This window comes from Momordica charantia (genome assembly GCF_013281855.1).
Source record: "Momordica charantia cultivar OHB3-1 chromosome 5 unlocalized genomic scaffold, Mcharantia_2.0 BLBB01000005.1, whole genome shotgun sequence".
NCBI classification, from domain to species: Eukaryota; Viridiplantae; Streptophyta; class Magnoliopsida; order Cucurbitales; family Cucurbitaceae; genus Momordica; species Momordica charantia.
In genome coordinates, this window is record NW_028275163.1 from 18,724,540 (window position 1) to 18,736,162 (window position 11,623).

The 11,623-nt window shown below is 30.0% G+C and overlaps 1 protein-coding gene across 1 annotated transcript; it reads left to right on the top strand.

Annotated features, from left to right (window-relative positions):
* The first annotated feature begins 8,966 nt into the window (after positions 1–8,966).
* Positions 8,967–11,596, top strand: LOC111025250 (Haloacid dehalogenase-like hydrolase (HAD) superfamily protein). Its single transcript, XM_088123552.1, has 6 exons — positions 8,967–9,314; positions 9,443–9,549; positions 10,499–10,607; positions 10,712–10,873; positions 11,047–11,220; positions 11,376–11,596. Exons 1-6 carry the CDS (start codon positions 9,036–9,038, stop codon positions 11,403–11,405), a joined length of 861 nt encoding a protein of 286 aa, XP_087979678.1. The 5' UTR covers positions 8,967–9,035; the 3' UTR covers positions 11,406–11,596.
* The last annotated feature ends 27 nt before the right edge of the window (positions 11,597–11,623 follow it).

Genomic DNA, 11,623 nt, shown 5'->3' on the forward strand with positions numbered 1-11,623 from the left:
TATATTATGATAAGATATTTAGTTTATCTTAGAATATACAATATTAAACCAATTAACATATCAGAGACACCACCCCACGTAGTGTACTAAAGAGAAACATACCAAAACTGACGATATTGAGTCTATTAGCGAAGATCCCATCAATATTACCAATACAGGTCCTCAATGACCATATTTGTAACATATTATTTCTCATACTATATTTATAAATATGGTAGAATTATTTGTCATCCCTTACCATTCTCAAATTTAAATAGATAACTTCATTTTTTTTAATATTTGTTGCATATGTATTTTTACAAAAATAGTTACAAATATAATATATTAAAAATATAATATAGTTTTTTAAATACAAATTATTGATTAATTTAAATTAGGTAGCCTTTATAATTTATTCTATACATTAATTAAGAATGATTAACATAAATATTAATCAAACTATAGTCGTAATAATGGTTCTTTAACCTACATTATTAACTTTTTTTAAAATAAGACTTAATTTAATAAATCAAGCCACATGGGTTATATTTAAGTAAAGTCTTCCATAAATTTTTTAATGCATGATCCACCATATATTTCAGGGTATTTTATACCCAAAGGGCAAACAACCCTTATAATTATATTTGAAAATTTATTTTGGATAGCATATATACATCTTGTAGCATGCATATACCTACATTATTGACCCTTATTATAATAATTGATTTATATATTCTGAATTTCTCTCCCATTTACAATTATTTTTTAAATACTTTTATCTAGGTTTGCATCTGAATCTAACTTTTTAGGATTGCATAATAAAATTTTTAATTGTAATAATAGTTTTGATTAAAGTTTTATAAAATAACTTGTTGACCCTAAAAAAATATTGGGTTCACCTCAAAATATATAATCTTTAGATATGCTTGAGACATATTAAAATCAAATTATAATTTAATCTATTTCAATTAGAGTGTCCTAATTAGCCAATAAGATTATATTTTAACCATTTAAGACACCGGTAATTTTGTTTCTAGAAATGGAAGGTTTTAGTCTCTTCCTAACACCTTTATTGTACTTTAAAAATTAGAAGTGTTAGGGTTAGTGAAAGATGACCCTCCACGTAAGGAAATGTTTGAAGAAGAAAGATGGGGTAATTAAAGACCTTGGACCTCAATATAACTTATAAATGGCCAAGGTGGTCATGCTAAGGTGCTCAGAAGTCATAATCATTCTTTCATCATTCAATGATGGCAGAACCTACTCTGTAATTCCTGTGAAAATGTTTGATAACTTACCAGGAGAGTCATTCTCATGTTCAGATACGTACATAATTGATAGCTTATTTTGATATAACCTCATAATTTACTAACTTGATTGTCAGAGTGTGATTTTCATTTCTTGAGGTTACTTTAGTCACCTCTGGAGGAGGACATTGATCGAGCTTTTCCATGGTTAATCCCAGTTTCGGTTAAAGACCTAGAGCGGGCTACCGATTTATACCAAGCCCGTTTCGCCAATAATTCATTGAGGTTGATCTTGAACTTACGTTCGAGACCATATAGCAGTAGTTTCTATTTATTCACTCAAGAATGAATGAGACTTTGTTTCACGGGATGAATTTCATTAACACGTCTCGACTAAAAATGGTCTTCGCAAGCGTACCGCTCTTCCAGTACATATAAAGACATTTTGTTTTCACGCAAGAACAAGAAGGGTCCAATTACAATATGATATATTATCGTTGTTGGTTAAAAATCCAAACAATAACTTTGTCGAAAAGTAACTAATTTAACAAATTGCCATTAGAGATTTGAGTCCACGACCTACATATTGTTGAACTAAAAAAAAGAACTGTTTTATCAAATCTACAAGTTAAATACAAAAAAATAAATGAATAATTCAAGTAATAAACAAACCTGTTAGATCAAGAATCTGATCAATTTCATGAAGCTTGAACTATGATAAGGCTGACAAACTAGGAAATTTGCACAGAGAAATTAAACAGCTCAAACATTCAAGTCAAGTGTTAATTCAATCTAATACTCAATTTGAGGATATATAGTTTCATGTACCTTAAAAACGAGGTGGAACTCTCTATCTAGAGGTTGAGCTTCCGACGACAGTTGAAGAACGATTAATTACTATAGTCTCGCAAATCACGAGGTTTGTTGGATAAATTATTATCGGTTTGCGACAAATGACATAATGATCGTCAGCTTGTCCCTCATGAGAGAGTGGTCTATTGAGATCTATGTTGGTCAGCTTGGCCTTTAGGAAGTTACGTACAAACGACCAAAACAAAGTAATATTGACTTAGCTTTTAAGAAGATTCAAGCGGTTCAATAATCTTCATAAACTTTGTCTTCTAATTATATTACTATGATGATTCGGAGCCTTCCAACCTATTAAATGTTGACACATGATCGATGAGAATTCGCCTTCAATAAAATCAATTATATAAATCTTTATCCTCATATTTGTTGTACTAAAAAACAATTATACGAGTATTATATGTATGATTATTTTCTAATTGACAAAAAAAATAATGGTTTTTTTTTTTTAGAATTATAATAATAAATGAATGTGTAGGTCATGGTTGTCGTTTTCGATCTCAGTTGATGAATGCGTTGGAATGACCCAAACAAACGAGTCTGCTTACAAGGTAACGGTAATGCAGGCGGGACCGACATATCAATAAATGATTGAAGAACTTCATTTCACAAAACGGCATCCTGTAAATATCACTTATTTTTTTCCTTTTAATTTCATATTAATTTGGACGGTTATTACATATGAGTTTTTTTTTTTTTTTTTGAGAATGTTATTACATATGAGTTTTAAATATTGACGTTGATATAAATAGAAATATCGATAAAATACCGATGTCGATGTAAAAATTTGAAAAATTAAAAGATATTTAAATTAATAAATAAATATTCTCTATTTTTAAATAGATTAAAAATCTATTTAAAAATGATCAATATTAATATTATATATATATTAATGACATTTTATTGATATTTTTCATATTAACACTACGTAGAAAATACATTTTTCTCTATCTTCTTAAGCGAGTCAATTTTAGATTTTAGATTCAAATTCATAGATAAAAATTTAGTTTATTTTTTTACCTTACATTTATAATATTAACATATGAACTTTAATAGGTATAATAATTTAATTTTTATAGTTTAAAATTTATAACAATTCAATCTCTATAATTAAAAAACTTATTGACGTACTATGTAACAATCACCATTAGATACCATATATAAAAAAGTTAAAGGTCATATGTACAAAAATAAACAAATAACAAATAACGGAAAAAAAAGAAAGGAATGATGGGATCCAAGTGGCTATCACTCAACTCCATGTTACCATATTATTTTTTTTAATAAGAGAACTAAATCACTATAATATTTAAATTACAATAAATTATTATATGCTAAAATTCAATTATGATGTCCACTTACTTTAAAAATTAATTCATATATTTTTTTTATCAAATGTTGTAGAATGGGACAGTTGTCTCGTGAGATTAATCAAGATGCACGCAAATTGACCTGAACATTCATGGATATAAAAAGAAAATTACATATTAAAGTTCAACAACTAAATATTTACCTAATTTCTTTTTTTCATCTCTTTTTTTAGTACAACATGGGGAGATCACGACCTTTTAATCGAAGGTAAGTTGTCTTATTCAATTTAGTTATGCTATTTACAATCATTTGAATAATATATAACTAAATGAATAAAACTTAATTATATTCCAAGGCTATCACTCAACTCCATGTTAAACTATTATTTTAATGTAAGGATATACTTTTTTGTCTCATATTTTTTAATATAAATATATGTGACAAGAATAATTTTAATATTGTAACAAAAATATCTTTAAAGATCATTCACGGTATATCTTTTCCAATAATTGTATACTATATACAAACGCCCATATCCATTTTTTATATTTTATATATGTCTCAAAATTTTAATTGAATACAAATTGACAAACTCACATGGATGTGATGAGATAAGAGTTCTAAAAAAATCAATAAACTTTTTTATAGTTCCTTTGTACAACAAATTCCGTCATTGTTGGAATTAGTCGACAAAGACGATTGGAATGAGCTTGAGTGTCACTTCAGTAGGAAAAAACGACCTACATAAGAGATGCAAACACATCGATATGCTCAAGTCTGTTTAAATTCGACCTTAATATAGAGACCAAACTAGAATGCGATACATGGAGTGAAAGACTCTATTTATAACTGGAGGATCCGACAAGCTATCCGATCAGTAGTTACTCATGTCATACCAAAGGTCGGCTGCTTGGGAAGTGGGAAGATATTAAGCCTAAAAGAGGTTTTTCAATGTGGTTTTGTAGCTACGTAGGAAGATCGATCCGTCTTCCCAAAGTTGGTTTTCGGGTGAGACTTGATCTTTCCGACTTTTCTCTATTCTTCATGTGACAATGCTATTTTTCACCCACAATAGAGTTAAAATACTATTTTGATCCTAGCTTATTTTATTTTGGTCTCTCTACTTTTAAAATGTATTATTTTGATATTGGTACTTTTAACTTAGGTTCATTTTAGTTTTTATACTTTCAAAATGTCCTTTTTGACCCATGTACTTTTAAAAAGTGACAGTTTTAATCTCTGTTTGCAAATTCTTAACACAAATTCTGTAGAACAGCATAAACTTTTTAATATAAAATTATGATTACATTTCAAAAAATATATTAAATGTAGTGCAGCGTTGAAATTGTAATTGAGAAAATGAGATAAAAATAAAATGAAGAAATCAAAATGATTACTTTTAAAAAATATAGAGAACAAAATAAACGTTTTAAAAGCACGTAACCAAATTAATAGTCATTTTGAAAATACATAGACAAAATGAACATTTTAAAAATAAATAGATAAAACGAACAAAAATTAAAAGTATGGAGAGTAAAATAATATTTTTAACTAGTTTCTAGATAAATAAAAAAATAATTTCGGTTGGATAAAAATGAGTCTTTAAGAACCCTATCAACGAAAGTTCAAAACTTACTTAGTTTTAATTTCTTTACACATTTAAAAAAGGAAAACATGCCCTATCAAAAAACTTAAACGACATAGTCAATCTGAACATAATTTAATTGATTATTTAATTGATTAAATCATATATATGATGGATTAAAATCTTAAAATTTTTACTTTTCATTCCAGTGGAACTACAAATAAACTTTAACCAAACTAGTAAAAAAGAATATGATATTTTAACAAAATAGAAACTATAATAATTAAAATTAAAATAATATTAAAAGATTAAAAAAAACACAATGGAATTTAACAGAATAATAACTATAACACCTATGGCCAGAAATAGAATATGTTTTTCGAAAAAACAAAATATTTTATTTGTTGCCCATACTTGTGGATGAATGATGGTGACGTGGCTTTCAACTAATTTCATTTGCTGCCACGTAATCGATTCCGTGGAGGTTCTGATCTGTCGCATTCCCCAGCCAGCTGAATAGTTGAACTTAAATGATACGATTTTTTAGTTAATTACAAAACTACCCCTGAAATGAGAACGGGGATCAAAGAAAATGCCACCGTGTCCTCTGTGTCCTGTCCGCGTCATTTCTCCAAATCGAATCAATTATGCCTCATTTTATAGCTATTTCCTTTTTCATTTTCTATTTTAGAAAATCAAGCATATAATATTACTTCTATTTATTACCATGATATTAAATAGTTGTCGACACGTTGATATTTTAATTGACACGTCGACATTTCCATCGACATATTCATATATTTATGAGTTCGACATCGACACAAAAAGTAAATTGATATTTCCATCATAGTACAAAAAAATAGATCAAATATAAAAAATATCAAAACAAAATGTCACTAATATATATATAATATTAATATTATTCATTTTTTAATTATTTAGAAATAGAAAAATGTGTATTGGTTAATATAAATATTTTTTACGATTTTTTAATTTCTAACATTTACAGAAATATCCATTGAATTTTTCAAAAATTAAGTTAAAAATTTTTGTGGTCTATTTTTCAAAAATTAAGTTAAAATTTTGAAATTAAATAAAAAAATGAAATAGTTATCGAACTGAAGTGTTAAATACCTCTCTTTTTTTTTTTAGTAAAACAAATGTAGAATAGGAAGATTTAACCTTCAACCTCAACAGAAAGAGTGAATAATTCAACCTCAACCTCCAACCTTAATAATATAATAAGCAAATCACGTAAACCATTCTCGAGTTTAGTAAGATTTTTTTTTTAGTACAACATGTGAGACAAGAAATCAAACTCACAATCTCTTGATTGGAGATATATGTGAATTACCGTTGAACTATGTTCGTTTTGACTGGTAGAAACTTTTAAAAACCAAATAGATAAAACTTCTTAATTGCCAGGTATGTAATATTTACATAATTTTCTAATTTAATTAAAAAATTTTTAAAAAAAGACAACATTATATGTCATGGAAGAATCTTGAGATGCGCCAAGACATGCTGGACCCATTTTATAATCTCGTGGCCTAACTTCTTTTTCTTTTTTTTTTCTTTAAATAAATTGTTGACCTTATAATATAACCTATAATTGTCGCTTTGATGGAAAGTCAATTTATAATGTTTTAATCAAAAATTAATTATTAAATTAAAATACTTCTAAAATAAATTACGAAGATATTTTTACATGTTTTATGGGCACCCCACTCTCTTCTAAAACTTATACTAAATTTTGGCTATTACTTTATAGCCACATCTATCACTCATTTAAATAAATTTTCTTAAAACTTTTTTTTTTGAGCTAAACATATTTCAATTACTTAAGAGGTTATTTATCCTTCTAAATAGGTTAGGTTCAAATTTCGTTCCATCTTTTTCTTGAACACTGAAGAAAAAATATATAATTTTTGAAGGATGTAATTGTTCCCTATCCTCTTAATATCTTTCATTTTGGTGTCAACCTATGCATAACTTAATTGGTTAAGACTAAAGTATTAAATTATTTTCGACACGTCGATATATTCATATATGTATATGTATTAAACATCTTACATAAGGAGTGAATCAATATTTTCATTGTATCGTAAAAAATCAATGAATTATTATAAAATTCAACAAAATATCATTAAGAAACATATAATATTATCTAAAATTTTAATTATTTTTAAAAAATTAAAATATTTATGCGTTAATTTAAATAATTTTTCTAATTTTTCTAAAAACATCTATAGATATTGAAATTTTGTCTATAAATTCATCGACATTTTTATAAAATTGAAATCTATCGACTATTGACATTTAAATTCTTTGTTCAGACATCAATAATCTCTCTAAATGTTAGAGTTCAGAATCCCAACCCCAATTCTGTGTAATAAAAAGAAACAAAAAATTATTTTAGTTATTTTCAGGTTGTGACAACTTCCTATTTATGCACAAATTTTTTTAAAAAATATTATTATTAAAAAAAATTATTTGCTCAAATTTTGTCAATTTTCATTGAAATTTTTATAAAATTGAAACATCGACATTTCTATTGGTCAGTGATATTTAAATTCTTTGTTAAGACATTAATAATCTCAAATCCCCACCAAACTCTTTCCGATAAAAAGAAACCAGAAGACATTTTAGTTATTTTCAGGCTGTTACACCTTCCTATTTAACAACAAATTTTAAAAATTTTGAAATAATTTTGAGGTTCATATTTTTCAAAAAAAAAAAAAAAGTTATCAACTCAAAATTTTGTCTACATTTTTATAAAATTGAAACTTTGACATTTCTATCGACAATTGACATTTAAATTCTTTGTTAAGACATCATAATCTCTCTAAATGTTAGAGTTCCGAGTCCCGCACAACTATTTGTAATAAAAAGAAACAAAAACATTTTAGTCTATTTAAGCACAAATTTTAAAAATTTTGATATAATTTTCAGACTCATATTTTTCAAAAGGAAAAAAAAAAAAAAAGAAAGAAAGCTCTCTCTCGGGTGGAGAATCTTTTGCCATTACAACATGAACAATTGACAAAACCAAAAAGAATGGTAAGAAAGGGACATTAAGATGAAGCTACTTATTACACCATCTGGGGTGTGGGAGATCGAACTCACAACCTTATGTTTGGAGGTATATGCTAATTACCGTTGAGTTATGCTCACTTTGGTATAAAATATTAAAGATTATACAATAATACAATGGTTTATTTATACAATTTTATAATTTGTGCTTAATTTCAATTTGCCAACTTCAACGTATTTCAGCTAATAGGTTAGGAAACCATTGATTAGAGGTTTTAAATTCACACCTGCACTCCACTCCTAATTAAAAATTAAAACTTTTAATTAAAAAATTGTTTGTGCACAAAATGTCCTTCATAAACGATCAGGCGAATCTTCTATGAAGTGTAGAGAGACCTGCAAGATAAGTGGTGAACACTCTAATATTCAAGTCAGTATAGATTAGAATAAAGAAAAGAATTTTCCTTATATCCCAGGACTCTCAGGAATCACACTCATAATTAATGATATTAAATCTCTCTTTCTAAGATTGTATCCGTTATGATCTGAAACAGACAAATTACATGCCTAAATTCTCCTATCCGATCTGATAACATCTTCAGACGTTAATTGAAAAACTCTCTATCCTCCTACTCTAACAATGCCAACACGTGGCGATCGACTTTTAGCCCATACAAGAACGCATAGGTCCTATGTAATTTTCTCTAAATAATTCAACTAATGAGAATAATTTAATATAATTAAAAATTGTAATAAAGTAGCATAAAAAAAGAAAAAAAGAGAGAAATATTATGCCCCCATTTGAATTGTCCAAAACGGGCTAAAGAATCAGAATCATTGGCCATTATGGGAAATACCGTTGAAGTTTGAGGGCAATTTTGGAAAGTGCGTATATTGAGGATCGTCGTCTCTTTGTTTGGCAGGCTCTATTTAAAGCCACTCCAAAAAATTTCTCACACTTTTCACAGCCACAAGCACAAGAACGGAGCTCCAAATTCAAATGAGGTTCGACAATGGCGCTAATTGCCATTAGAACCAAAATCTCTAGGATTCTGAGCGCTCTCCCGGCCAATACCTCGCTTTCCAGACCTCCGTTTTGCTCCAATGGTGGCGCCAATGGATTTGCATCCTCTGCTGTGGCTTCCTTGGAGTCCAGGTCCATGGGGCTCGAGATTTTGGGCGTGAAGGATTACGAGGACTATCGGAGGTCTCTCTATGGTGAAATCACTCACAAGGCTCTCCTGGTTGATGCTGTTGGTACTCTTCTTGTTCCTTCTCAGCCCATGGCTCAGGTCTCATCCTCTCTCTCTGAGCTTTTTTTTTTTTTTTTTTTTTTTGCATGTTTAAATTCTCTCTGTCTCTTCTGTTTTTTGATTTCTGTGTTGAAGTTTGTTGAATCTTTTGATATGTTTTGTTGCAGATTTACAGAGAAATAGGTGAGAAGTATGGGGTGAACTACTCGGAGGGAGAGATTCTGAATAGATACAGAAGGGCTTACCAGAAACCTTGGGGTGGATCTCGCCTCAGGTCAACTTTTCTCCTTCGATTCACTGAGTTTTTGTTTTGAATTGGCTACAAATTTCAGCTTCTTATGACTGATTTTGCATTTATTGTTCTTCTTGTTCTCGTCTGGATCTCGTAGACCTTGTGTTCTGTGAAAGAAAAGTCATACACACCTAATACCATTGTCCAAAAGACCATTGAATCGTTGACTAGATCATATTTCCGAGGATATATTTGTAACTCTTCCAATGTAGAATTAAGAAGAATTTATTGTCTTTTTGGTTAATAGCTGTCCATCATTAAAGTGTATATGCCTTTTAGGTTTGTAGTTTAGAAGAAAAATTATTTGGTCCAGTGGGAGCAATTTCTAAGGAATTATAGTTTATTTAATGAAATTTTCTCACAGTTAAGTCAAATGGGAGCAATTTCAAAGAAATTATAGTTTATTTAATGAAGTTTTCTCACGGTTAGAGTTAGGCCACTGCCTGTTATAATTTTAGCTTTATGCTGTGGCCAGCCTAGTATCCTAGTCAGTTTACAAAGTGCTTTTGTCAGAATCAAGTCGCTTAAACCTGTAAAACTGGAATCATAATTGATTATCATGGCCTGTGTTTTCCTGGTCAGTCGAAAGAGTAAACTGGTGGGAATATTTTTAATAATTATGAATCAGCCTTGGAAACACAGCTTTTTTTCATCAGTTTGTTTTGTACGGCTGAGGAACAAGATCTTATAAATTGGAGCAATTGCTTGCTCATTTGATTTCATTGATGATCTGATGAGATGTTTGATATTTTTAATAATTAGATTATGAGATTTCATAATTTTAGGCATTTTCCTGGGGGGGAATGAGATGTCAGTTCTTCTCAGATCTCTGTTTGAGTAATCTAGAGACAGCGAGAAGTCTTCTAATTCTTCTCCAATTCCTTTTAAATTGATGGCATAAAAAATAACATTTGGCCTCGTGGAACTGCAGATATGTGAGCGATGGGAGACCCTTTTGGCAATATATCGTCAGTTCTTCAACTGGCTGTTCAGATTCTCAGTACTTTGAAGAACTCTATAACTACTATACGACTAACAAGGTTAGAATTATCGGCAGCCACTTTTTCCTCGGAGCTCCTAGTGGTGATATTTCTTGTTCTATAGACATATAGTTATGTTCTTTCTGCTGATAATATGTTCGCAGGCTTGGCACCTTTGTGATCCTGAAGCTGAGAGAGTCTTTAAAGCTCTCAAAAAAGCAGGTGTAAAGATAGCCATTGTTTCAAATTTCGACACTCGATTAAGACCTCTCTTGCGGGCCTTGAACTGTGATCACTGGTTCGACGCTGTGGCAGTGTCAGCCGAGGTGAGCTATTCATCCCTTTTCATTGGTTCTGTTGGACTTCTTCTATATGTTTTTCCTGCTGCTCCCATTGTTTTCCATGGCTACTGAGACACGATTTGGTTATAAAACTGCTTTGCTTATAAAGGTACATATGAGTTTACATCTGAAATCCTTCCCAACGTGATCCTGAACAGGTCGAAGCTGAAAAGCCTAATCCAACAATCTTCCTAAAAGCCTGTGAGTTGCTGGGTGTGAGACCTGAGGATGCCTTACACGTAGGGGACGATCGTAGGAACGATATATGGGGCGCGAGAGACGCGGGTTGTGATGCATGGCTGTGGGGAAGTGATGTACACTCCTTCAAAGAGGTATATGCTTCAATCCATTCACTCACTGCAGAATGAAAGAACTTACCAAATTTGATCTAGTTCTACTGTCATTTATATGTATCAAATCAACCACAAATCTCCTTCGCACAAATGTCGGTCACGATGCTTGACTTGCTGGTTTTTTGGCAATGCAGGTTGCAGCGAGGATAGGAGTGAAAGTGTGAAAAGGGAATTCGAGTACGGTAAAAGATTTTAAATTTGAATTTCCATGGAAGCTGGATGGATGTACAGGGATTTAGCAGTGAGAGCAGCGCAGCTGAATGTGTATATATTGTATTTATGTGCTTCTGTTTGTAGTTTGTTTATGGACTGTTTTTGCTACCGAGCACACAAAATAAATACAACTCTTCTTCTACTTTCCTGTTTTTCTTTTGTTTCCCAA